This window comes from Heliangelus exortis, chromosome 11, assembly GCF_036169615.1.
Source record: "Heliangelus exortis chromosome 11, bHelExo1.hap1, whole genome shotgun sequence".
NCBI classification, from domain to species: Eukaryota; Metazoa; Chordata; class Aves; order Apodiformes; family Trochilidae; genus Heliangelus; species Heliangelus exortis.
The window spans coordinates 3524059-3551395 of NC_092432.1; the positions used below are offsets into that span (position 1 = coordinate 3524059).

At 42.2% G+C, this 27337-nt stretch overlaps 1 protein-coding gene across 3 annotated transcripts in view; it reads left to right on the forward strand.

Moving 5' to 3' along the window:
• The window catches only part of ADAMTS17 (ADAM metallopeptidase with thrombospondin type 1 motif 17), a 171809-nt gene that overhangs the window by 101311 nt on the left and 43161 nt on the right, over positions 1–27337 (forward strand). For 2 of the 3 annotated variants that reach the window (XM_071754228.1, XM_071754230.1), the window contains 6 exons: positions 3825–3991; positions 4849–4976; positions 14916–15036; positions 17409–17483; positions 22709–22789; positions 27135–27292. In XM_071754228.1, coding sequence (XP_071610329.1) covers positions 3825–3991; positions 4849–4976; positions 14916–15036; positions 17409–17483; positions 22709–22789; positions 27135–27292 — 730 coding nt within the window. The remainder of the gene's footprint in view (positions 1–3824; positions 3992–4848; positions 4977–14915; positions 15037–17408; positions 17484–22708; positions 22790–27134; positions 27293–27337) is intronic. The other variant, XM_071754229.1, reaches the window with a different exon arrangement.

The window sequence follows — 27337 nt, forward strand, 5'->3', positions numbered from 1 at the left end:
GGAAGTGGCTGGAATGGTTACTGTTGGAAGTGGCTCATTGCAATGAAGCAGAGGTAGACACAGTGGGATTAAAGCTGTATAATTTGGCAGATAAAATGATGCTGTGTTTTCTGTCCAGCCTTGTAGTAGATAATGAAGAGTTGAGCTGGATCTACATACCAGATTGAGCCAGAATGTCTTAGATATCAGTTTTGCAGGGAGTGGTGGCTCTGAGCTTGGGAAGCAATAGAGTGGCTGACAGAGGTCACAGTGTCACATAGCAGTGTTGGTAAAGCTCCTTGAGATGTTCTATATATCAAGATGTGATGAATGTGACAAAAGTTTTCCCCCACACTGAATACAGTGGGTGCTGTTTAGCTCCTGCACAGTGACTAGAAATAAGCCTGTGCTCTCTGCTTGAGCTTGGACTTTTTTCTGATTCAGTAAAAAATATAAGTGACATCTCCCATGTGCCATCCTTCATCCTTCAGGTCAATTGAGGCACATCTGGAAGTCTTTCCTTCTATGGGAGGCCTGACCAGATTACCTTGGTGGCTATTTAACTGACCACCTCTGTGTGCACAGTAACTTCTGAGATGAATGAGGGTGCTTATAATCTTGAGAGCAACCCTGCAAGTTGTGTATCTCTAACTTTAGTCATATTTTAAGGTTTTCTCCACATAAAATGCATAGGAAAGTTTTCTGTTTAAATAGAGGCTGAAATTCTGGTTAGCAACATGGGGTCTTTGAAGACATGCTGAGAAGATGGATAGGGTCACACTGGCTGCTGCAGAGCTGTATTCATCTGAAAGGGATATTTTTGTTTATTCCTCTCCTTAAATAATGCTGAGCTGCAATTGCATGTCTGTAATGTCTAGGCTTGATTTTTACCAGCTTATTTTCCTGAACAAGGGACCGAGCTGGTTTCTTTTCTGTCAGCTACAAAAAGTCTCTTTAACCACAGTGCTGACTGAAAAATCCACTCATCATCGTTCCTTAAATTACAGGAAATGCTCCCTCCAAGACTGCACACTGATTTTAAAACTCTCCTGCTCATATACATTCTTGGCTGGGGATATACACGTGATCTTCTTTTGCTTCAAATTCCTGGCATCAGCCCACTTCTTCTGCAGCTGGTTTATTCACTGTCCAAAAATATTGGCTAAGGGACTTATCTTTTATTTTATATATAATTAGCCTTGGGATTATTTTCTTTTTTTTTTTCAACTGGAACTTCAACTCCTGCCAGCTGAGGTTTGAGCCTGTGGGACTATCAGTGTTTTTAAACCAGTTGCTTCTCTGTTTGATTTGATTTTTCCTCTCTGTAATTTCTCTGAGTATTTGCAAGCATTGCCTCCAAATGGTTGTAAGGCAGCGTGTCATGAGCTGGTTTGCACACACAGACTTTTGGGTTGTGCTGCTGTGTTGTTCTTGTTTAGGCTTTGGACTGTTGTCCAAAAGAGAAAACCACTGGCTTCAACAGCACATCATAATGATATCTCCACCTTTTTTTTTTCTCTCCAGTCCCCTCTTATTATGTGAATGGGCCGTGGTAGTATAAATGGGCTTTGATTTCTTCAGTTCCACTTGTGAACTCTCATGGCACAAGTACAGTGGGAGATGGACATGAAGTTGTCTACCCAAACATCTCACATAGTCACTGTTTCAAGCACGTGTCAGGGTGGAGTCAGTGGGGGTGGTGGGTGCTCAGGAAGTCTCTGCCTCTTAATGGATTTGATGATTCCTGCATTGTTGCCTGTGCCCACTATTACCAATAGCAAGAGCTGCTTTTTCCCTAACCACTGGCTGCAGCTAAAGAGACAGTGCTGACCCCAAAATTTGGCTTTATCCTGCACCATCCTTCCGTTATCTGGACTGGGGTCTCATCCAGTCTATGGCAGCAGACACAACCTTCCCAGAAGACTTCAGGCTCAGCACATCTGCTGCCTTGCATGTGTGTGACACAGAGACCTTGGCAGTGCAAGCAGGTATTCTTCCTGTTCTTCTGGTGACTCTCTGTGATGTTGCAGTGTCACTGGAGATCAACACTTCCATTAAAAAAAGAAAAAAAAACAAACCAAGAACACAACAAAACACTTATTCTCCAACTTATAGACCTACTGTTAAAATTTGATCCAGGCTGATGTTTGGCATAAAGCTCTTCTATGTTTCTTTTTCACCAAGTGGTGAATTCATCAAGTCCAGCACAGCTTGGAACTCAAAGACTCAATCCTATAGCCAGTGTGTGAAAGAACAGAGCAGCTCTTGCTAGGACCACTGACAGAAATAAATTATATACAGTGAGGGCCTTGCTTTCTAATTAGCTGAGTGATATAACCTGATGTTCATTGCTCTTCTGGGAGGGAGGGGGGAAGAAGCTTTTGGACTGAACTGCCCTACTGCTAAAAACTTGAATTTGGCTGGAGTTGCTTTTTATAGCCATCTGTGAAAGAAGAATAAGAACATGACTTTGTCCATCTTTGCTGATTTCAGCTGGGGAGATAGTGACAAATTTGATGTGACAAATTCAGGAGAGTATCAGCAAGTAGCCAAAAAAATTATCTGTTAGGATGGCCAAGTCTTTTGCTTACTTAGGTTTATTTGTTTGTATTTGTTTGTGTTTTGTTTTGCAAAGAAAGTGTAGGCTATTGTTGAGAGTTGGAGTTTTCCTTCTTCCCTGGGGAATCATAAACAAGAACTTTGCAGGTGCTTAATCCTGATGTTGGATTAGTGGTCTTTCCTGCATGTTTAAGAAACAAATGTGTAAAATGGCCTGGTTTTCATGGATGGAGATGATCTGCTGCACAAACTTGTTTCTGGACACCCTACTTAATGATACAGGTTATACCTACTTCTGTGTTATTTTAGTTTCAAAATGCTGAACAGAGAAGAGACATTTGCTGTCTTCCCATTACTAAGAGTGCTTCAGGCAGGGGGCAAAGCAAATGGGTGGAAAGAGATAAACAGGGGGGGTACCTGCCTCTTGCCTTGGGTAGCTGGTGGGATCCTGGGCACAGTAAGGTCATTTTGGTGCCTCTGGCTTCTCCATTAAGAATATAAACACTTTGGTATTTGTGAGGGACCCACAAATTGTCTTCTAAATCGCCTGACTTAGCAAATATGAGGAATAATTAGACTTTGGGTGTCATGCTCAGTGCACCTGCCAAAGCCTTACCCTCACAAGTCACCAGCAGTTAAGAAACTTGTCCTAATCCACAGGAAATATTAGTCAGAGCTCAGGCCTGATGTCATGGCAGAACCCAATGTTTGGGAGTGCCTTACTTCAAGTCCTGTTCTGAAACTGCTGGTACACACAGCCATGCACATATGCACATTCTCCCCACTCTTTCTCAGTTGTTTGACTCCTCCAGCTGAAAATAGGTCAGGACAGGAATTAATTGCTGTTAAAGTCAAAAAAGAAATTTAGCTAAGCAGTGTAAAATTAATCACATGCCTTTGTTCCTGACCAGAACACAAACAGTTAAACATTCTGTACCTTCTCAGAAGACTTCTGAGTGCCCACAGGTGAACAGCATTTTGGATTACCTCTGATCTGAGGTCAGCAGTGGGTAGGCAGCCTCTATTTATTAATCCATGTATGAGGTGCTACAGAAGAACATGATTGAAGTATTTGTTAGGAGAAGCCAATTATGGAGCTAGAATAGGTCTTGAATAATTTTCTGTCAGAGCCACTGAGAGCAGGGTTTGCTCTCCACCAAAGAACATCTGAGAGGAAGGATTCTTCCTACTATTTTGGGAGTTGTCTTGGACAGGGATACTTAGGCAAAAGTATTCCTGGGAGTAGCTGTGCTGTTCCTGACCCTGGTTTGTCTTCCCTGCAATAGCCCGGGACCAGGTGGGAAGAACTGCCGGGGAGCCAGCGTGGAGCACACTGTGTGTGAGAACTTACCTTGCCCTAAAGGTGTGCCAAGCTTCAGGGACCAACAGTGCCAGGCCCATGACAGATACACCAACAAGAAGAAAAGCCTCCTGACAGCTGTCATCATTGATGGTCAGTTTTTTCATCTTCCTCTGTTATTCTTTGCTGGTTTTTTTACTGCAGCTTCTCAACCCATCTTGATTTCATCTGCAAGGCTCCAGTTTGTTGGTTAGAAGGCTGCAGTGTGTTCCCCTTAGCTACAGCTGAAAGACTAATTACAATTAGTAGTTAATTATAGATACTTAGCCTAAATATCTCTTATTTAATGTGTGACAAATGCAGTCAGCAAACCCTGTCATCTTCTGTATGCTGACAGCTAATAATACCAACCCTGGAAAAAGCTTTTTTTTTCTTAATTCTTTCTCTAGCTAAGCACAACAGTAGCTTGTCCAAAATTAGGTCTAAATCTATAGTATAATGATTGCCATTAACATGGATGAAAAACACAACTTCTCTCTACTGTTTTGGGAGTTCTTTCTCTAGATATTCTAGCAGCATAGTTTGCTCACAAAAATGTTTGTAGGACCACAAATATCTCTTTAAGGAAAGAATAGGTAATATGTGTGCAAGAATAAATTATATGTATGCAAAAAATGTTTTTACTGGCACACACAGTGATTTGGTCATTCATATCAGGCTGCTGAGTGTTCCCTGTAACAAACAGTTATTCACAAATACATACACAGAAGTGAACTAAATAGTTTTCTGTGTCTTAAAAGACAGTATAACCTTGTTGTTGTAACCCTTTGAGTACTGATATTTTAACAGGGGAATGACAGGCCTCAACTGAAAGGCCAATGTTCCTTCAAAGATGAGGATATCAACAGATACCTTTCCAAATCCATTCATGTAGAGGCTGTAGCATCATTGCCTCAAACACTTGTTTCTGCTGTTCCTAAAGGCACTTGCTTTTTTATTCCTTTTTCCAGATAAGCCCTGTGAGCTCTTCTGCTCTCCCTTGGGGAAGGATTCCCCTGTGCTGGTGACAGACAGAGTCCTTGATGGTACTCCATGTGGGCCTTACGAGAGTGACCTCTGTGTACATGGCAAGTGCCAGGTGCAGTAACTTTCTCTTGCTTTACTCCTTGTCTTATGTATAGTCTGGGGCAGGTGTATATCCTAGGAGAGCAGGAATCTGGGTGGCTGGGATTCCATCTCTGAGGTGAGAGGGCAATCCTATTTTATATGACCCATTGCCAGCCCTCCACAGCCCTGTGTCTTGCTCTGAGAATGATGATAAATGTCTGAGGTATGAGATGACTGCTGTACAGCTGGGGATGTTCAGTGATCACATTATGCTTGTGTGTAGTCATCAGCTGGGTTGGGTGGGAAGGGACTTTCTGTGAGGGGTGCAGATGGGAGTGGAAATCTGGCCTGCTCAACATCTCCATTTTGGCTCTTGGAATTAGCCCTGAAAAAACACTGATGCTGCAAACTGACCTAAAAATTGTTACTAGCCTGTAGCAAGCCTTACATTTCCAGCATCATGATGCCTCTCAAGTCTACCTGGTTCCTGACTAGAAATACTGAGTAAGCTTTCTCAGTACCAGTTGTTCCTTTGCTCCTGCAGCTGTGTGAGCCAGTAGCTTCCCCTGTGTCATTTTGGTTGACTGTCTTACCAGATTACAACAAGGAGAGCCCACCAAAACTGCTTGAAAAGCCTGTTTCCCTTGCAGTAAGAAAGAGCTTTCCTTGCTCCCACAAACTAGATTTTAAAGCTCCAAGCAAGAGAGAATTTAGGTTTAAAGGAGCAGATACTGCTTCAGCACAGCCCAAGTTCATTTTCTTTTGCCTCTCATCTGCATTGTCCTGCTTGACTCACCTAAAGAGCAAACCAGAGGGAATGTAGGGAAGGCTTGGATGCTCCTAGCAACCTGTGGCAGTTGGATGCAGGTCATTTGTCATGGACACTGTGGCAGGGCAGACACTGAGTGTTTTCTCTCCCTCCTAATCCTGCTGTGTGTGTGCAAAGCTTGCTGCACACACATTAGTGGTGTGCATGACAGTTGAGTTGGCTACTGCAGCCTTGCTAGTGCTGGATTCTTCCTGGTGCTTCCTCCTCTAAATTTACTCTCATCTAGATTTGTATCTTACCCTAGGGGCTCCTCTTTTCAATATTAACCCAGCCACTTGTATCCACCAGAACAGCTTTCCAGCATCACCCTTTATTCCACTACCTTCACTGTACATATGCACACCAAACTTGGCATACCAAATTTGTCAGTATTTCAGATTTCTGTGAGCAGTGATTAAGAGCTACCAATTCTTATTGCTTTGAGCCTTCCAGACAGAGAGAGAGAGGAACAGGATATTCACCTGGGTATAAGAGAAGCTTTGGGGACATAATGCAGCTTTACTAATAGCAATGTGATGAGCTAAGTGAAAAATCTTTGTCTGGATTGATTTTTGCACTGCTGCAGGAGACCCTTCCCGTTGTTCCCTGCCAAATGCTGCCCAAAAGGCATTTCATTCAGTCCTTCTAATGTATTCAGATGAAGAATCTGAACAGCAAGTGGCTGAGGAGCCAGCAGTTTTCTTTCTTCATATGCTCTTTAATACAAAGTGCTTTGCTCAGAGCCAGGTTCACGGTGCATCCCAAGTTACTTAATTTTTCCCTGTTTACAGCTGTATCTGAAAAAAAACCACTAAAAATGCATTAATAACCTGTTATAGTAAGGCCAGCTGTGCACCTCCAGCTGTGGGCCATTGACCATTACTCTGGGCTGGCCAGCTTTACTGCTTCAGACACTCACATCAGCCACAAATGGTAAATCAGACATTATGGCAGTGCACATTTTCATTTTCCAGAGAGGAGCAGTAGCCAGCTCTCCTCTAAATGAAAACCTTTATGAGCACAGAGCTGTGGAGGTACATCCTGAAAAGCAAATTGCACTCTTAAGTCAGGGGCAACTGCCTTTAGCTGTGCAGGGAGGTGATGACAGCTGCAGAACATTCAGTCCATTTGCATCTGGCTTGGAGAAAATGCAAAATGATCAATTCAAGCCGAGCAGATTTCAAAGCCCTGTGAACTCATTTATTATATTCTTCTGCCTTATATGCAGTTGAGTGCAGATAATTGCTGCATGTGCCAGTGTACCCCATTTGCCATAGATACTTGCCTAACAAGCTGCCTATTAAACCAATGCAATCAGCATACTCCTTTAATTACTCTTCTGCTTATTTCCTTACCAAGTGTAGACAAAGCCTGGTAATAAGCATTGCAGGGGGTCTGGAGAAAAGAATAAGTGCTGAAATCAGAGGGTGGTATTACTGTTATTTATTTTCTTGTGTAATCCTTCTAGTTAAAGGCTCTCAAAGGCAGGAATGACATTGCCAGGGGGACAGACAAATTAGCAGTAACCATTGCCTGTGAATATCTGATCCAGGAAATATAATGGCTCTTTGCCCTTCATCAGTAGATGCTCCTGAATTAAACTCACACCTCATTTTTGCATGAGGAATGAGTGTAGATGCATGGCAAATGTAGCTCCATTTGCACGTGGCAAGTAAAAAAGCTGTTCTTCCAAGGAAAGACAGGAGTTGAGAAGGGAAGCAGGAACAGATTCTTTGAAGCCTCCAAATACCCTAAATGCATTTGGGCATTAAGGAACGAGCTTTTTCCTTCCATTCTACTTTGTGAACTTACTACAGTTTCATTTTCAAGCCATGAATTAAGCTCCAATGCATCCAGTGTGAGTGAAGCCTTTTGGTGTCATTGTCACTGTTGTTGAAGCAAAACTGTCACAAGCAGCAGCATCCCTATTTTTATCACTTACACCTGAAGGCAGCTGGAGTGAGTAAACTTGGTTAATACTCTGGTCATGCATAGGAACACCTTAGAGCAAAGTCAGCCCTAAATTTAGCATGGGGGTTCCTAAGTCACTTGGACTTTTTATAATCTTACTCCTTGTCTTTGAGACAAATCATAAGGACTTTGTGCAATTCTGTTCTGCCCTTCTTTACTAGAGTTGTTTTTGAGGCTGAACATTTCATTCTCAGCAGTGACAGAAGTTTGCCAGAATAGGGACAAAATACAACCTATGTAAGAGCTTTAGTAGTTGGTCTCAAAAACTGAAGAGAGCACTATAGTCATGCCTTTAGGAGACACATTGTAGAGTAATAAGAAATGCACTTATTTTACCATCTGAGCAAATTAGACACCATGCTTATGTATCTCTTTTTCTTCTTGAAATTCACATAGTATTCTAGCAAGGAGGATTTCTTTACTCTTGAGGTTTTTAAGAGACAGCAAATTGGTAGCAGGCTGGAGAAGAGGAGCAGTTTGATGCATCTGAGGAGGAGGAAGGTGGTAACTCATGTAGGCTTTGCAGACTCCCTCTTGCCTGCTTCCACTGTTTGCTTCCCCTTGCATGGACTTTGCAGTCATGGTGAAGATGGCACAGGACAGTGCATCCTGCAGGTCAGGTTGCTTTTATCTTCTCATATTTCTGTTCAAGTAACTTTCAGAGAGAGAGAGAATTCCTTGAGGGTTTTGTTCTCCCTTAAGACTGTTCAGTGTGAGTTTCATGAGTGAACATTCATGGAAGCAGTTTCTAACCTCTTCATGTTCTTCACTTTGTGCTGCTGATGTTAATAGAAAACTGCTGGGAGAAGTAGAGCTAAAAAAGGTGTCAGATGTCACACAGCAGTGGTGTGGGGAAAGGACAAGCTGCTCAGCTGACTGTTATAACACACATGACTTTGTGCTGGCTTTTCTCAAAGAAGGATTAATCTGAGACTCATGACAGCATGAGAACTTTCCAGTGGGGACTACAGAATGGACTTCAGGATATAATCTGAGGACTCTTTGAAAAGAGAGACCTCCTGTATAGCAGAACCAGGCTAGAGATCAAGGGCAGTCTTTGCTGTGACTTAACAGTTTAAAAGATAAAGATCTTTTTTTTTTGGCTCTGTCTACAGTTTTCTCAGGAACATTTTTTCATGTCACAGCTACTTCTAACTTGCTGGTGAATCCATAGTACGTTCAGTGATGGGAGGCATTAGACTGTCCTGGTACAATAAAAAAAATCACAGAATGCCTTTTTTACAAAATGAATTCTCATACAGTCTGAAAGGGCAGCACAGATTAGAAAAAGGACACAAAGACAGAGTGTCAGGAGAGGGCCACAGGTGGCAGAGGACAAATTGCAGTTGTGTACTGGAGCTACTGCTGGCAAACAGTTTTCAGTGTACTTAGTACCCACTTTTTGCATTTGATTGATGCATGCAGTTCTGGCTTTGCCTCCTCCCTTGAGTATTTTCCATGTATTATTCATATTCCTGCATTACAAACTGTGGTACAATATGTTCCAGACTGGGTAGCTTGTCTCCATACAGCAACTTGGCCTAGCACTGTGCTTTGATAAATCATTTAGTGTATGTGCACAAAATCCAGAAGGATTGTCTGAACTGCAGAAACCTGTTGTATAATTGCTTTCTTTTTTTTCAACTTCTGGGTCTGTAGCAATGTAATAGGAGGCCTTAAAAAGAGCATCAGGGCTTTGGTGAGTAAGCATGGTGACAAAACCCAAGACTTGGTTGATATCTTACTACTATTATACTGTGCCTTACAGTGGATATGGAAAAAAATCATGCATGTAATAAGCATTCATTGTCTTGTCTACCTTGGAGGCTTTAGATTTTGTTTGTGACTTGAGCAACCAAAAATCTATCAGAAGGGAGACTAGAGATGTATTGCATGCTGATAAATTCATAATATTTTCAAATCTAGAACTGTCATGATGCCCCTGTTAGAGAATGTGCACTTGATGTAAAATCCACTGGAATCTGCAGCCTGTTGCTTTAGGCAACAGCCAGGGCAGAGGCAGGGTGGGATCAAGTCAGAGGAGTCAATTCAGGTGAAGCTGGTTTGGAAGGATCAGAAAAGGTCACTACAGAAAGCAAGTAAAGAACCAGAGGCAAAAGAGTTCCTGGGATGGGAAGATGCTGTGTATTAATTGCATGTTCACTCACCTAGCCTGCTCTGCTGCCACAGCACAGGGCTTTTCACACACAAACTCCAAGTTCTGTATGTGAAAATGTTTTATTTAGCATCCCCATGAACTCCTAAAGGATCTAAACAAAAAGGCAATTGGCAAGTGTAACATATCTAATGCAGATAAGATAATACTAATTTAAAGTAGGCAGTGCATGTCTGCTGTTCCAGCAGAGCTGCTCTGATTCAGATAATATCTGAAGGCTCAGGAAATGACAGGAGGATATTTGCTGACCTATATTTTTCAGGGACTCCAATCCATCACACAAAATCTGCTGTGGAACAGAAATAGAAATAACTCATAGATGAAGAGCTTGATTAGGAATCTAGGCTCACCCTCCTTTAAAATCCTGACAGGCACCCATAATCCTCCTCATGGGCAGTTATGTTTAAAATACAGATACATTCACACGTGTACATTCCTGTTTCATGTAGTCCATCCCTGGAGATGTCAATGGACACTTGATATTATGGACAAAAAATTGGCAGTGTTGATGAATCTGTCATAACCAGCGTGGTCTGTACATGATTAATTTGTAAAATGGCACATGTTGCATCAATATTTATATTTGATCCATTGAGACAGCTAGTTAGTTCAGCATATGGGAAGCATTACAGTTTTGTGAGCCTACAATGTCATTTCTTACCCAGGGTGGGTGTATATAACTAAAATAATTGTGTTTATGTAGCAAAACACACTCACGCAGGCTGTATCAATTGAGCTCTTGCACAGCCATTGAAAATACAAATAAAAATATCATTAAAAAATAATCCAAGCAATACAGAAAATAGTTCTCACAGAAGAATCTAAGTGACGTGTGTTCAGAAGAGAAGAGGAGTTTTCCTATGCTGGAGCCAGCAATGACTGAAGCTGGAAATACCACCCAACAAGTAGTGTTTTCAGATGTCTAATTATAAAAATGAGAAGGGGGAAGGAGAGGAGGAAGGGTGGACTGAGATATCAGCTCAGACAGAATGAATTTCAGGCCTCTTGCTCAGCAAATGTGCAGTTACCTGCTAATTTGAAGGTCAGTGGATAGTTCCAAAACATGGTAGCACAGCAGGAGACTGCCTGGTTTCAAGGTCATTAAGAAACCTGGGGATATAAATGTCACTGTCCAGGCTGAGGATTTGAAGCTCCAGGAGAGTCTTTCAGTTTCTTGCCAGCACTTCCATGATTTAACATGAGCAAGGGACTGGCTTGAGTTAAAATCTGCTTCCTCAGAGTCCCATGGATGCTGTTAATGGCACCACTGCAGCTCTGCAGGCTTTCAACAGCCAGTGCAGGCAGGAGCTGGAACTCCTGGGTGGTGTCAACATCAGTCCTTTTCCCAAAGATATGGGTATCACAAATCCATGTTGGATGGTACAGGGAAGCTCCAAGACTCCAGAAACAGAGCTGACAAACACTTCCACAGATTACTAAGCAGATGGTGATTACACCAGGCTGGCTAATTACTTTTTAGTCTTCCTTCTGAACACAGTTGAGCTCCAAGTGCCTGGCTCTCTCCTTAGTGGATCATGTTGGTGAGAATCCACAACTGCCTCCCTTCTCACCAGTCCATCCAAGACTGATGGAACAGAAAATATCCAACTATTGTTGGATGGGTTAGTCCATGGACTCAGTTTGCTCAGCTACAGGATAAATCTTGGGTCAGAAAACACACTATTTGCAAGGTCCTTCTTAACTTAGAATATAAAGCTTCCCCTTTCTGCCTTTCTGACTCTACGTTTGAAAAAATAACCTTACCTTGGTAAGGACTGTACAAGAAGCAGTGACAAAACAAGGTAGAGACGGTAGATATCAAATAGCTTCTTGAATAATTTGGGTTTTAAGGAGTTGTTTCTGCACTGTGGGAGCTTGACTCAGTGAAACTTGGGATTTTCCCACTGCATATGGTTATTTAAAGCCTCATTTTTTGGAAAGCTTTCTGCAGATTGAGGATGTCTCTATTTTAAGGACTGACAGTATGATACAGCACAGTGTCAGTGAGAAGCTGACCATGGACAGACTTGAGAGGTCTTCTCCCCAGTCTGGTGGGGCTCAGGCTGAGGTCTCTGGTTGCTGGTGATGGAATTTCAGGGGCTTTCTCACTGGATGTGTCTCTCAATGAACACCACAAGGACTGCTGGCAGATATTTCCTCCCAGAGGGATGATACTCCCTGTGTTTTGCTTCCTCACCCTTCCAGCCCTGTCTCTTCCCCTTTGCCATTTGTTTGAAAAGTGGCAGTCTTCTATGTGGAGGGTTTTTGAAGGAACCAAGTGACAAAGGTGGTTGCTGTAAAGTGTTTCTGAATGACTTTGCAGCTTTTGGAATCCATTGTCAAATCTTAACAAAAGCTGTTTCATTATGTAGTGTTATTAACTGTACTTTTACTTTGGAAATGACTGAAAGGCTTGGGGAAGGGGTAATAGGCTCTAATGTTTATGTAGACAAGAATAATGTACTTCCAAGGTATTTTTCCCCCATAAAGCAGCAAGAACACACCAATTTTCATCTTGAAGCCAAGAAAGAAAACTGGTTTATTCTCTTTAAAGATTTTTACTTTGTAAGAAACCATTTCCTGGACTAAACCTGGTGTGGCTTTAATCCTCAAGCCCTGGGCTGACAGGGGCTTGTGGCTGCCCTATGGATGGGAGGGATGATGCCATTGAAGGGAAGGCTGCAGGGGCCATTCCCAGTTCCTTCAGTGACAAGGAATTAGGATGAAGATGAAAGGTGAAAACCAGCAAAGACTGTGGGAGGTGTATTTGTGGATTTAGTGGGGGCTCTTTCCATGCCTTCAGAGAGGGTCTCCCAAGCCAAAAGTGTGTCAGTGAGCTAGTGACCATGGGAGGAAATGGCTTGTCTTGAACCCCAGTGTCAGAAGAAGGAGGACTCACTCTTTCAGAGGCTTTGCTGGCTTGCACTGGTTTACATGATGTGGGAAACTACAGCCTAAATACAAAGCATGTGATTGCTAACTCCCCATTCTTTGCCTGCCTCTGTTACAGCCCTACAGACTCCTCATGTAGCAGTGGGAATAAGTGTGGTTCAACACTCATTATATTCCCTTTATTCATTTGTGTGCTCACACAGTGCTAATAACAATGCAGTACAATAAAAGATAGCACAAGGATCTTAAATTAAATGCAGCCTTTCCAGTATCTCAGCAGGGTGGCAGGCAGGCAGGCATATGTATTTCCAGCTGCCTTTCAGCAACCCCATTAATAAATCATACTTATTTTCCTAGAAGGAGAACTGCTGGGACATCCTTCTGTTTTGGGGGCAGAATCACATTCAATCTCCCCAAACCATTTGTTGGACATGAGAACTGCAGCTGCCAGAAATTCCATGATCTTCTTCCTACTTCAACTCCCATTTATGTAGGTTTTTTTTCTTGGAGTTCTCATCCACCAATGAAAATGCTGTTCTAGTTAATGAGCAGCATTTCCCTGGTGTGTGTTTAGGATGAGCATCCTTCCTCACCATGTCCCTGTCTCCAATGGTTTACCCAGGCAAACCCTGCCTCAGAACGTGTCTGAATGCTGGCAGTCTGTGATCCCTCCAGTACATCTGGACTTAGGTACTGGCCAATGTCTTCTGAAACAGGGAGAACATTTGAGTTCAGGTCCAGATTACATTACTTACATGCAGACAGTTTTGGATAAACAGCCCAAGTTCTCTTAATATTTCCCTGCTTACCCTATTTTTCAAAATGTTTGTTGTTTTGATTGTTCCCTAAGATATGTCTCCAACTTTCCCCTGGCTTTATTATAAGAAAGCAAGGAAGGGAGAGACCCAACAGCCTTATTCAAATAAATATTATTAGATACAGTCTGCTAATTCATTTGCCAAGAAACTGTTTATCTACAGAAAAGAAATCTTCAATGTATTTTTAATAGTAGAATCCTTGCTAATAACTTGCATAATGACAGCTTTTAATTTAGAAGAAAATTATGTTTTAAGATTGAATGGTTGATTATTTTGAGGGTCTTACATGGACAGAAAACAATTTACATAGACTAATGACAATAAGTCTTACCAGTCTCAAGATCTACAAATGTGCAGTGATCACCATCATAATCTGGAAATGCTTTATGAATAGGACATTACCATGACAATCTCTACAGCCATGTGGAGAACACTGTGACTTTTCTAGTAATAAATGTCTGTGGAAGCAGAGCTGCAGATTTTTATTGTAAAAAGTTTAGGTAGGTGTGGAAAATTCTGGAAATATCATTTGAAATGAAGCTCTAGGTGAAATTGTTAAATTGCTCCTGTTTTTTAGCATTCAATGTCTAAGCTTAGTATATTGCAAGCATCTGGAAAATTTCATGATTGTGTAAGCAATCTTGTGGTATGGATTGGTCAAACAGGATCCTGACCTTCTTCCTCTGAAGTACTTTTGCATTGCAGGTATCCTGAGCTATTTGATTAATGAGGTCTTTTATCAGGTATTGCAAATTATAACCAAAACTGAATGTTGTGTTCCCTGTTAAGATCCCAGTCCAGAGCAGGGCTCCTTCAGTGAGCAGCACAAATGGAACTTGTAACATCACTTTGAATTTTTGTGTGGTGAAGGGCTGTGACCAGGATTCTGGTTATTTGGGTTTATTTTTATTTAAGGAAGACCCTCTTCTAAACTAAGAATCACAGTAGTGCTCCCTGTCTCTGGGAAGTCTTTCAGCTCCTCAGATGGAAATTGCTATATAAATATCTGTTGTGTTTGAAGGAAGTTAGGGTGGGTTAGTATGAAATCTATGATGATAACTGGAATAATTAATGTTTGTGGAACTATCTTCAGTTGAATCTTCTGAAACAAAGTTCATACTCTTAGTGCCAGAGAAGGGGGTTACTGAAAAACCAACCCAACACCTTTCCAAGCGAGGGCTCCCCTGATTCACAGTGTTCTCTTCCCATTCAGGTTTTCAGTCAGTTGTCAATCTTAACTTCAATGTTTAGAGATACTTTAACCTTGCAAACAAAATAATGGGGACCTCTGGTTGTTGTCATTAGAAAATTGGCTGCGATGGAATCATTGGCTCAGCTGCCAAAGAGGATCGCTGTGGGATCTGCAGTGGTGATGGCAAAACCTGTAAAGTGGTGAAAGGAGACTTCAACCACACCAAGGGGATGGGTGAGTAACCCTCAGCAGCATTTTAGGGGAGCAGAGGTTCTCTTAACTGCTTGAGGAGAGTTAAAGTATTAGTAATAGCTCTTCTTGGATTGCATTGGGCTCATCTGCTGTAATAAACTCATACGAAACACAAAACAAAACCCAACTCAATTAAAATGGGGTATGCTGTGTCCTTCTTACTCAGTTGCCCACATATCAGCTCTTGCCTCTGTCTGAAATTCAGAATGGATTTGTGTTTCTTGTTTTCAATGCTACCAATGTTGTTGATTTTAAGTAAGAGATGATCACTGTAGCTTTTGCAGTGGGAGAGAAATCTGATTCCACCACCATCTTGGAGCTCTTTGAGAGCTCAGAATGATGCATGTTGCTTGTCACAGATGATTCATGTTATAATCAGGATATCTCGTTTAAATGAGAGAGTAATGGAAAATTTTTACTGATTCCCTGCCAGCAGTAGTGTCCATTATAGGAGACAAGAGCTTCCAGTCAGAGCAAAGACTTTCTCCTCTCTTGTTAAACACTGATGTATCTACAGCTTGGTGTTGGAATTAATCTTTGTTCCAGAGTGTCAGTATTGCACTTCTGAGAAAACTGTTATCACACATCCTAATCAGGCAAAGGGAGGGAGAGCCAGATTTAGGACTTGCAAACTTCTCCAAGAGGAATGAATTGTCCAGAAATAATTAATTCACATTTGGTAACTACAGAATTGCTTTTTTTTTGTTTGTTTTTTGTGGAGAAATACATTCAACACATGCTACTGCAGTATTGAGGTCAGCAAAGCACAGAGATTCCCTTTAAGCACACATTTCAGTTCTGTTCAGTTACTAGAGCAGCACTAGTGCTTAGCAGCTTCCCTGAATCAAGGTCTCATGACCTCTTCCTCTGCACCCTCCTCCTTATCTGTGGAACCAGCTGTGATCCATCACCTCTTCTGAGATGCAGGTAGGATTTCCCACCTGCACCACATCTTTCTGGGGGCCATTTGTGCTGTCACATTGCTAGGCTGACCTGTTGAATGATTTTCCTGCATTATTGCCTTTAACTCTTTTGTCTTCAGTCACTTTCCACCTACTTCTATCAAGGCATTTGCATTTGATGCAAATGGTGGGAAAAGTTTCTCATTCCTGTTTCTGTAGCAGATTTTGTAGTTATTGGTGAACTCCTTAAGTGCCCCTGAAGAGTAACTATCTTCTCTCTTTTCCAATGAGACTACAAAACATCTTGTGCAGATAAATATGAAATTTCTGGGCCACTGCCATGAAATTGCACCCGTTTCCAACTAAACAAACAGACTGCTTGAGGGTGGAAACTTTACAAGGCTGTAGGAACAGAACAGTTTCAGCCTTAACTGGCAGGTTAGCTGCCAGGACACTGCAGGAGGCTTTCACCCCCAGCACTCTGTAACCAAGTAAGAAGAGATGACTGACTGAATCAATGTTCAAACATTTATTGAGCCTTTTTCTTGGGTGCTCATGTGAGAAGTACAAACCTGTCACAATGTTGCTTTATCAGTGCAATGTTTCCACCTTTACCCATCTCACATAATCTACAAGATAATGGTTTTTACAATTACAAAGTCATAAACATTTATTAGATGCTTTGATTTATTAATTTTAAAGGGAATTGGACTTTATGTGGGAATAGTTTTAAAAAGTCACATCCCAGATATGCCAAACAATCTTTGCTTTCTATACATCTTGGCTTTTTATTTTGTTTAAATTGTGCTCTTTTAGTGAGCATCTTAGGCCACTAAAAAAAAATATTGTCAGTGTTTTAATTGTTCACTGTTCATCTTTTCCTCCTTTTGGATTTCTTTTATATTAGGCACTGAAAACACACTTGTTGGTTTCACTTCTGATTCCCAGCCCCGATTCTGGCAAGCATTTTATGTGTTGGGAATTATTCCCATCACTTGCTAATTCATTAGGTTCCTTCAGAAAAATACTGGGCTTTTTTCTTTAAAGTGACATCTAAGCAAATAGGCACAAAAATCTGACAGAAGTTGGGGCAAAGGAGAATGCAGAATATGAGGGTGGTAGCAGAGTCAGGGTTTGGATATGTAAATCTTTTCACATGTCTGTGGCAAATCCCCATGAACTTGCTGTGATCCAAACGCAGGCCAATGCTCTGAGTCAAGTGTGCTGATTTATTATTTCAGTAGAAAATAGACCTCAAATTTCAAGACACTGATTGGTTTGGAGTGGTGTCTGTTTGGGGAACTGCAGCTGCAGCCTTTGGGCCAGATCCTCAGCTGCTCTGCACATGGGACTCCATTGACTGCAGGACAGGTCCCTCTATGTCCTCTGATTGCAAATGGTGTTGTTAAGCCCTGTGAACTAAATCCATGCCAACTCCTTTCTGTTTCTTAGTAACCAATAGTCATTGTAAGAAGGTTTCCACATGTGTGATGGCAAAGGCCAAGGCTGTTCCCAAGTGTTTCTCGTGTAAGATACTTGAATGCTGTTTGCAGTGTCAGTGGGTGTTGGTGACATCCTTTGGTGTTGGTTGTCTTCTTTTCATTGGATTAGATGGGGAGATTGGTATCAAAAGCCATGGATAAACTTCAAGCCCTTTTACTATTTGGCTTGGTGTGTCACAGATAACAAGTACAGAGCCTTTTCTTTTAGAACACCTGTGCATGAGAGAAAGCCAAACTTTAATTCACTGAATAAAAAGAACCAGCCCTATTTCTTTTTTTTTCCAACCTTAATATCACAGATTAGGTTCTACCACCCTGGTAGGGCATGATGGTGACCATTCAAAGTGCCTCATAGAGGTCCAGAAGTTCAGCTCTTGCCACCTATGATCTAGGGTGATCCAGCTGTACCTGGATTCCATTTGTCTTCTGGGGAGAAGGTCAAAAGCCTTTATTTGTGATGCTAAACATCACATACACTTGTGTGCAGCTGTCTGTCTTCAGTAGGCCAACTAAATGCACTGTTTAGACTGAGGTTTACTTTTGACTGGCAGCATGCCCTGTCCCTATTTCTACAAAATAATTTTTCAAAAGCAAACACACATTTGTTCTGAAGTCCATCTCTGTCTCCTTGCCACTGCACAGGAGGCCTAGAAATACAGGACAGCTCTTAGGCTCATATCTTTTGGGTAGCTAATTTATCACTGACTTCTTCTGTCCAGACTTCAGGGCTCTGCCTGTAATGTTCAGAGACCTGCACTGAGAATGAGACCTGCATCTGTATCTCTTGATTTTTTCCTTTCAAGATGGTGAAAAAGCAGACTTTTTAGTGTGTTACTTGTCTAGCACCCATTTAAAAGAAAGAGGGGATGTTTGAGCAGTAGTGCTTTAATACTGTCTAGGAGTATATTTAGCCAACACAACTCTTTTTTTTTTTTTTTTTTTTTTTTTTTTGTCAGTAGGGTGTACACCTAAATTATGAGAAAACAAAATGCTAGATCTAACTCTGGGATGTCTTACAAGGGTTTAAATAGAACATGCAGGTTAGAAATCCCAGCAACCAACTATGCAGTAATAGTAGGAGGTTTTGAATTCTATCCATGGCTCCCCACTGAAATGATTTTCTTCCAAATGAGCTGTATCCCATGGCTGGAAATGGACAGGTACCAATGGAGGAATTACTAAGAGCAAATGAGATTCATCACAACTATTTATAAAATGGACATACAGTTATTACTTCTATACCACTGCAACAACTAGCACTGAACTGAACAGGTACAAGGTGGGAAGGGCCATGGAATCTGAGATGCACAGCTGGTACTTACCCCTAAAATGTGAAGGAAGCTGTGCTGACCATGACCAGCAGGTAGGCAGGGCAGTTTGATTTCCTTGGCTTCTACCCTAAAATCTTTTTTTATATCACTTTTGGGGAGTTTGATAATGGGGTGAGCACTGCTGACTTTCACCCACCTGATTTTCCTGTGTGTACAAGGATTAGATGTGATGGTACAGTGCCCAGAGATCAGTACTTTCAGCCATGGGATAATTTTTCCTTTACCTCTGAGTCCTTCTTTCATTGCAATGTAAACCAGGAGAACAGTTTTGTAGTCAATCAGTGACATTCTGAAGTTCACACTAAACTTTCTGTTCTTTCTGGGAATAATATCAATGGCTAACAATGGATTCTCCTGTGTGAGCAGCTTTCCTCTTGCAAATCTCTCCAGCATTTAAATGAAGATACAGTAGCCACTGTTCACATATTAATCTCCTTGATGACAAAGCCACCTCTTTGTTCTGGTGTCTCTCCTAATATGAGTTACACCATATAATTTGTATCTAGGATTTGCTTCAATCACAGTCTTACATTCCTGAGACACTGATGTAATGCAGATTATCCAGAAAGATTGGTGCATGCCAAAGTAACTGTTCCCAAGGTGGAGTATACTGCATGCAGCACTATAAATTATCAAATAATGAAGTTCTCCTGTTGTACTTTCAAAGCTTCATCTTAACAGGCTGATTTATGGGTGAAATTACTAGAAATACTACCTGATAGTTGCCAAATCTCATCAGTCTTTAACCAGTTCCTCATTTAAAGCTGAACTTTAATCCCAGCCTTGCAAACCCCTGCATTGCAGACAATTATCCTAAGACCTAACAGATCTTTGAGAGTCCTTGACTCAGGGCCAGCACTGAGACTTTTTTTGGTCTGCCTAGCTGACACTTGATAATCTTTCTGGCAATCTGCAGTTACAGTTTGCATAATAAAATGTGCCTGGAAAACAATGGAAGTGTTTTCTGGTGCAGTTATCTCAAAGATCAGGAATATTTTGTGACATAAGCTCTGAGGATGACTGGAGTGGTGGTATCCACCTGAGTTTGTACCCATGGCAAATTTGCATGAATGTTATATAGTCTGTTTGCAATAGGATCTGACCACTAACTCACACAATATTGCTGGAAATAATGAGTGAGGGTGTCAAAATGCTCCCAGAGGGACATGCCCAAGAATTCTGCTTCATCCCTGAAAGAACAGGTCAGCTCCATATGACTGCAAAGTGCTTCACAGCTCAGTAACTGAAGAGTGACTGTCAGCAGTCAGGTTTGTGCCACATGATCTCAGTGAGTTAGCACAGTGTGTTTCTTCTTATTCAGGATCTGTGAATACAACCCCCAAAAACCATCAATCAGGATTAGAAATTACACGAGGAGAAAAACCTGGTAGAAGACCAAACTAAACAGTCTCCTGAACTAATATGCTATTAATAGCTTGCACTCCACTATTTACCATTGTAAAAATTAACATAAAAGTCAACTTTTCCACGTGGTGTTTCTCTCCTGGCATGGTGATGAAATGAGAGTGTATTTATGGTGCTAGCTGCACCTCAAGCACAGCTCACTCACCTCTAAAGCAGTGTGACACACTCCTGGCTGCTGTCAGGGCAGGGGACAGATCCAGAGTTCACTCAAGTTACTCACTGGCTTTCCACTAAATTCAATGTAACTCTGTATCCAGCCCCTGCCTGCCCGAGCTCTGAGCATGCACATTTACAAAATAAATAAGTAAATTGTCCCCCAATAGGTACATTAAATTACCTGAAACTTGGGCATGTTCCAGACTGGGTTCCTAACAGGGGTGTTGAGGTGTGTCACAGGGCTGTGTCCCCAGGACTGTCATTAGTCACACCTCTGATGGTCATTTCTGTGCATGGGGTGCAGTGAGGATGTTTTATTTCTGAAACACTTTGTTTTGACTATAATTTGGTATCTCAAGTGATGCAAAAACCAACTCCTGGCAATGTCTAGACTAAAATCCAACAGCTGTTTGCTTTGATTGCATAAAAGATTTCGGGATCACCTTAGAAATACTGAGCCTGGATGTAATGAATTTTCCCAGTGAAAGCCACTCTGTAGGAGGAGATGGGAGAGCCACTGCTCCAGCTTCTGTACACAGGCATGGTCTGCAGCTCTGCTCAGCCTCTTGCTTTTTTTCCTGCAAGGGATAACTGACTGCTTTGGAGATATCCTGAGTAAGGGAGAAGTAAGTAAAGAGGAAGAAGTGCAAAAAAAAAAAAACCAAAACCAAAACTGAGCTGAAGGTTCAAAGGGAAAGTGTCATTCAGATACAGTGGTCAGGGAAGGAGGGAGTGTGTCCAGCCCCAATCAGCTTTCCACCCAATGCACTTCATGAATCCCAAAGCTCAAGCCATATTCATGGCCCAGCAAAGGGGTGGGCACTGCTGGCTGAGACAGAACTGAATCCACAGCCTGAGACCCAAAATCCCCATCTGTCTCTCTCTGTGTCATAGTGACAGCAGAATCACTTAGTCCTGAGAAGCACGAGGCTGCCACCATCCTTCTTTGAGGTCCAGTGTAGCAGAAGCACAAGTCACTTGTCCCTAAAAGAGCTCCCCAAATATTGCTGAATGTCAGAGGAGTCACTGCTCCTTGTGCCAGCACTTCTCCAACCCATTGCTCCAGCCTGCCCACAACTCCCATAAAGACAGTGCTGACACAGAACACTTTCACACAGCCCTGTAAAGCAAAGAAAGGGATGAAGGAACATACAGGGTAAGCCACTTAACATCTAAAAGAGAGGGGAGAGCAATAGCTCAAAAGAGGTGTGAAGTTATAACCTGCAAAGTAAACTGGGTGGCCAATTAGAAGGAATCAAATCATGGTTGTGATGAGATTAGTGTCATTTACAGAGGACTGATTCAGAATCCAGTGAAGCCATTGGGAAAATTCTGCCTGGCTCCCAAACCTTTGAAATGGGCCCTAATATTCCTCAGCTTTATAGTCTAAAGGCACCCGTGGAACAAGTATGTAACTCCACATGGCTCTGTGGTGGGAGGAAATAGGCTACATTTCCTTGTAGGTCCTGATGAATCTTGCTGTTATGCTGTTAGCTGGAAGTGGTGTAATTGCATCATATTGCTGGTTATTGAAGGAAACACAGCAGAGTTTAGATAAAGCCCAGGAGAATTCAATAAAAATATGATGGGACACTATAAAAACTTCCCTACTGTGTCAGATGCTCAGGTGGCCTAATTTGGCATGTGCATCTGCTGGCAGCATTTAGAGGTGACTGGTGGTCAGTCCTTGAGAAACTTTCAGCTCAGTTGGTGCATTAAATCTGAGCTGAAATTCCCAATGCAAGGAGGCTGTTGCCAGTACATTCTCAAGAATTTTTTTTATAAAGCTGGAGTGTAAATGAAACCAAATTTTTTTCCCCCAGTTGTCCCACTAAGTCCTGCTGTTGAGTTTTAGCATCACCAAAAGGTTTTGTGGAAGTGACTCCTTTCTGAGAATGCTCCCAGCCTCGAGCAGGGTTCCTCTCAGGAAGGGAAGGCAGAAGCATCTCTGATTGGAAACTTCATTTCAAATCCCAGATGTCTGTTCTGTGTTGCATTCTGTGGCCTGACAGTGACACTTTGCATCAGCTCAGGAACAGTCCTCGTGCATCCCTCTCAGTGCTGGGGAAGGAGTGGGGTGATTTGAAGGAAGTAAATCTATTTGGGTGCAACCACGAGCCTTAGGTCCCAATTAAACAGCACAGAAGCATTTCTCTCCCTCTTCCCAGGCTGAAATGTTAGAACCATGCATGTCACAGCAGTGAAGCCAAGGCAGGGATCAATGGAAATGTTCCCCAAGCTGGGCAGGAGTTGATTTTTCCATGGTGAGATACTGAATGATTGATGCCTCTGCCTGTCTGTGTCACCCTCTCATCCCTCTGCCCTTTTCTTGTTGTAGGTTACATTGAAGCAGCTGTGATCCCTGCAGGTGCCCGGCGGATCAGAGTGGTTGAGGATAAACCTGCTCACAGTTTTCTGGGTAAAAAACAAACAAAAAAAAGACAGAAGAAAAAAAAAAATTATTTAAAACTCAGCTCTGTTTTCTGTTTCTGTAACATGATAGGTTTGTTGTTGCCAGGAAGAGGCTGTTGATTTAATTCTTCTTGCAATCTCTCTCTCTGCTTTTGTGGCTTGGTTGATGTGATAGTATGTGACACTTACAGGCCCTGTGCAGCCCGAAAGGACCAGAGAATACTTTTATATAGACAGAAGAGTTCCTGAACAGAACTTGGCACAGGCTTGAACACAGCTGCCAGGAGCACACAACCCTTTGGGATGGAGTGGGAAAGAGAGCAGTACAGTGAGGCAAAGGAATGGCAGAGATAGGGATAGAAAGGCTCTCAGCTCAGATTGGAGTACAGACAGCTGATACCCCTCAGTGACCTGACTAGAGGTTGCCTGCACTGTTTCCTGCAGCAGCAGGTTTTCACTTGATGCCAGGACCTGACTCTCTGAGGTGGGCTTGCTGCAGCCTCTAGCCCACTTGCCTCTGTTTTCTCAGGTCAAACAATTTGTTTAATCCTTTTCTCATTTCTACTTCTTCATTCCATTTGAGAGGTATGGGCTACCTATCTTCTTTTTTCTGTTGGAAATAAAGTTTTAGGCACAGGTGAGAGGTCATATTTGTATCTGAGGTTGTTGTAGGGCAGAGTCTGTAAATGCATTAGTTGTCCAATTACTAATTGCTTAGATTAAAGATTGGAAGGGCATCTGTAAAATGCAACCAGTTATCTACAATATGTATCTGTTAGCCTGCTCTTCTGCCTCTTCAATGTTTCTCTCCAGTGTTTCTTTTTGTGTCATTACTGTGCAGTAGATGAAGGGTTTTGGTCTTTAAGGATGTGCTAGGAACTGGTCTTACTTGTGCATGTTCTGGTTCTCTCAAGGTGAGCTTCTCAGAGTGGAGACACTGCGAGTTTCTAGGATAGGAAAGCACTCTGAAAGATGGAATTGTTTTCAGAAATACATCAGACCTGGGGTAGGAACTCTGAGAAGATCAAAAAACTCATTGCTCTCTGTTTTGTAGAGTGGGAACTGAGGAGGTCAAACTTGCTCATGGCTATGGAGGGAGTCAGTAATAAAGCTCAGATTAGGACCCTTGGTTTCTGATTTCCATGGTTTTTGCTTGTAATCCTCCTTCTCTGCATCCAGAGGAGGTGTTAATATCCAGTACTGGGACACGGGATGTCACTGAAAACATTCACATAGTGATTGTGCCTTAGAATTTCAGCTCTAGTGCCACTGGCTTTCTGTCTTGAGATGCTGCCAAAGTTGGCAATTATCACTTGTAAGGCTGCTTTTTTTTTTTTCTGTCATTTCATTCCAAATACAGAGGGGAAAAAGAGGGCAAATCATGTCACTCAGCTACCCTTAGCTCAAGAGCATTGGCATTTGTGCCACTTGTTGGTAGGAAGCACATTTCACTGCTGCTCGTGTTCCCCCTAATGCTGCAGCCAGTTTGCTGGGAGAGGATTACGCCTACATGTAAGATGTTTGACATAGCAAAGCACTATGTGGAACAATGAGAGCCAGTGTTTCCTTGGGTTTTCCAAATACTCTGCCTTCTGGAAGCCAGTCTTTTTGTTTGTCTTGGTGGGATTTGCACAGAGTATTTGTCTGGGACTTGGGCTTTGGCTGATAGCTGCAGCATTGAGAGTCTTCCATGGAGCTGGTGACTGCCCTTCATTGTGACCACATAACCTTGACTAAAGCAGATGGTTCCCCACTGGGTGGGGAAGATTAGGATTGTGTGTATTTGAAAGCAAGCCTTGGCCCTGTGTGTATCACATAAAGATAGACACAAATCTGGCTATTTTGAAGTTTCTGAATGTTTTTAGCCCTTTGGTTCATGGTCAGAAGCCAGGAGAACCACTCTAGGCTTTCCAGGGTTTTCTCTTTCAAGGAACACTGGACACAAAGAAAAGATACCCAATGTCTTGCTAACCTAACCTGAAGAATATCAGCCAGGACTGTTTCAATAGAACAAAAAAGATGACCAAGAAAACAAAATTCAATCACTCTGATAGGCCTCATAACACACTATAAATCCAGGCCTGAGTATGGAAGGATTTTCTATTTCAGTTCCACTTACAAAGTCGAGTCCATTCAGGCCCTATTTCCACACAGAACCGGGTACAGCACTTTGGAAATGAGCCCAGCATAATTTGGAATCATTATTCCATGTGCTGGGAGCAGTGCCTGAAGAATTTCCCTCCACCTACAGGCAACCCACGCTGGCTGCCTTGGCTGGCTGCAAGGCTGAAAAACCACCTTGAACAGGAAATACCTCAACAGTTTGTGTCCACAGGCTGGGAAGTAAGCTGGAGGGACCCAAGGTGGAAATAGAGATCTGACAGATGCCAGGTTTAGAAATAGATTGGTCAGTTCCTGTCCTCCAGCCAACAAGAAAAAAAAACCCATGAAGTTACGGGTTGTTGCTGGGGTTCCTTTTTCTTTTGCTCTTCTGCTGTACAGCTTTGAGCCAGAGGAAGCTCAGAGATCCTACAGTGGGTTCTTGCTACTGCCTGGATGTACCCACAATGGGGGGAAGAGAAAAAGCTGTGCTGTGTTCCCCTGCTTGAGGCATAGTGTCCCAGGAGAACTGCAGCCAGCTGCCCAGGGCAGAACAACTCCTGTGGGTGTGAGCTTAAAGCAGTGAAGACCCTTTGGCAAAAAGGGCTCAGAACTGCTTTCTTATTTGGGCTTTTCCACCACAGGCAGATGCTGAGTCTCCAGTTTAATTCCTTCAGTCCTCAAGGAGCACTTTTGAGAACAGGTGCTCTTTATTTCCAAACTGTCTCCTCAGTCAATAAGAAAGCAGTGCCTGCAGTAATCAAAATCAAGCTCTTCCTTTGATGATGAGCTGGAACCAAAGTATGGTTTTAGTCATTCAAGTTCCTATACAGTGTTTTGAGCATGTGCTGTGATATCTTTACCAGTCAGCCATACTACATGGAGATAGTTTTATCTCATCCACAGCTTTGATTAGTCATGTTCACAGCTCCTCAAGGCCAACGTGATGGCTGCTTTGATCTTCCTGGAAGCCACTAAGCTTTGGCAGAGGAAAGCAATCCTGCTTCAGAATTCTGTCTGAAGTCTGCAGAAGGTACTTTATAGATTGAGGAACAAAGCACCAAGAAAAGTTAAGCCACAGACAGAATTATATTTCTGTAACATGTAAATACCAGGACATCATCATATCCCCAGTCTATGTGCCAAAGAGAACATTCCTCAGGAAAAAAGATTCCCCCACAGACATCCTACTCCTCCTGAGGAAACCATACCTGCAGTTTCCATCTTTGGAGCCTTTAATGGGACCATGAGAGCTGTCAGGAAGGTTGTGTGCAGCAGGACAGAAGGATATTCCACGTTTTTCCAGTAACTGCCCAGGATGTAGAGTCTCAGAAAGGTACAAGACCCAGAGGACATTGCAGCTTCCAGCTTCTCTAGACTTCCCCAGAGGTTGGACACAAGAAGTGACACTCAGTTGATAAATTGAACTAAGGAAGCCCAGTAACTTCTTGAACTAAGGAAGCCAGTAAGGGATATTCAGTCTGCCTGGTGTCAGGGTAAATTTGATCATGGTGGATGGATCTCCACAAATGGGCCTGGGACTTTATCTGTCTTAGAACAGGGTCTGCAGATTTTTTATTTGATAATCAAAAGGGAAGATTTGATCTCAACTGCTTCTGCCTTTTGAGAAGACATCAAGACATGGCTTATTTGTGATGCTGGAGCTTTATAATGCCTGTTCTGTTTTTTAACTTGCCAAAAAAAAAAAAAAAAAGCCTCTGGAGCAACCACTCTGAACTGTGCCTGCAGGTAGTGCTTGCAGGCTGGAATATTCTGTCCTCCAGGCTTGAGGACAAGGGAGTGTTAAGCTCATCTGTCAAGCTGACTTTCTGTCTCCTGACCACTTTTGGCTTTTGTGACTTGACTTCTCTTTACAGCCACAGCAGCTAAAAGTTAACTTGTGCATTCTTTGTGCTACTGAGTACCTACAAATTCAGGAACAGTTTTATTTTTGTACTTGCAAATCTTGTATGTAGCAACCAAGAGATCTGAGTGATCTTTTTTCAAGGAAAGCTTAGGAAAATACAGTTTCAAAAGCTGGTCCTGCTTTTGAATACAGAACATACCCAAGTTAGAAACATTATGATGAGTCAGCTAAGATTTAAACTTTTTTTTTTATTCCTGTTAAGCTCGTGTCTTTTACAAGGCTGTTGCATCTTGTACTTCAGGCGGGCTGAGGCAGAAGCTCAGTAGTCTATATTGTAATTACAAATTTGCTTACATTTCATTCCATGGTCTTTGATTCATTCCAGCTTTAAAAGATTCCAGTAAGAGATCCATTAACAGCGACTGGAAAATTGAGCTTCCTGGTGAGTTTCAGATCGCAGGCACTACTGTCCGGTACGTGCGAAGGGGTCTGTGGGAGAAAATCTCTGCCAAAGGACCAACTAAAATACCACTGCACTTGATGGTAACTTTATATCCTTTGTTTGTGTTTCTTAAGTGATGCAACATA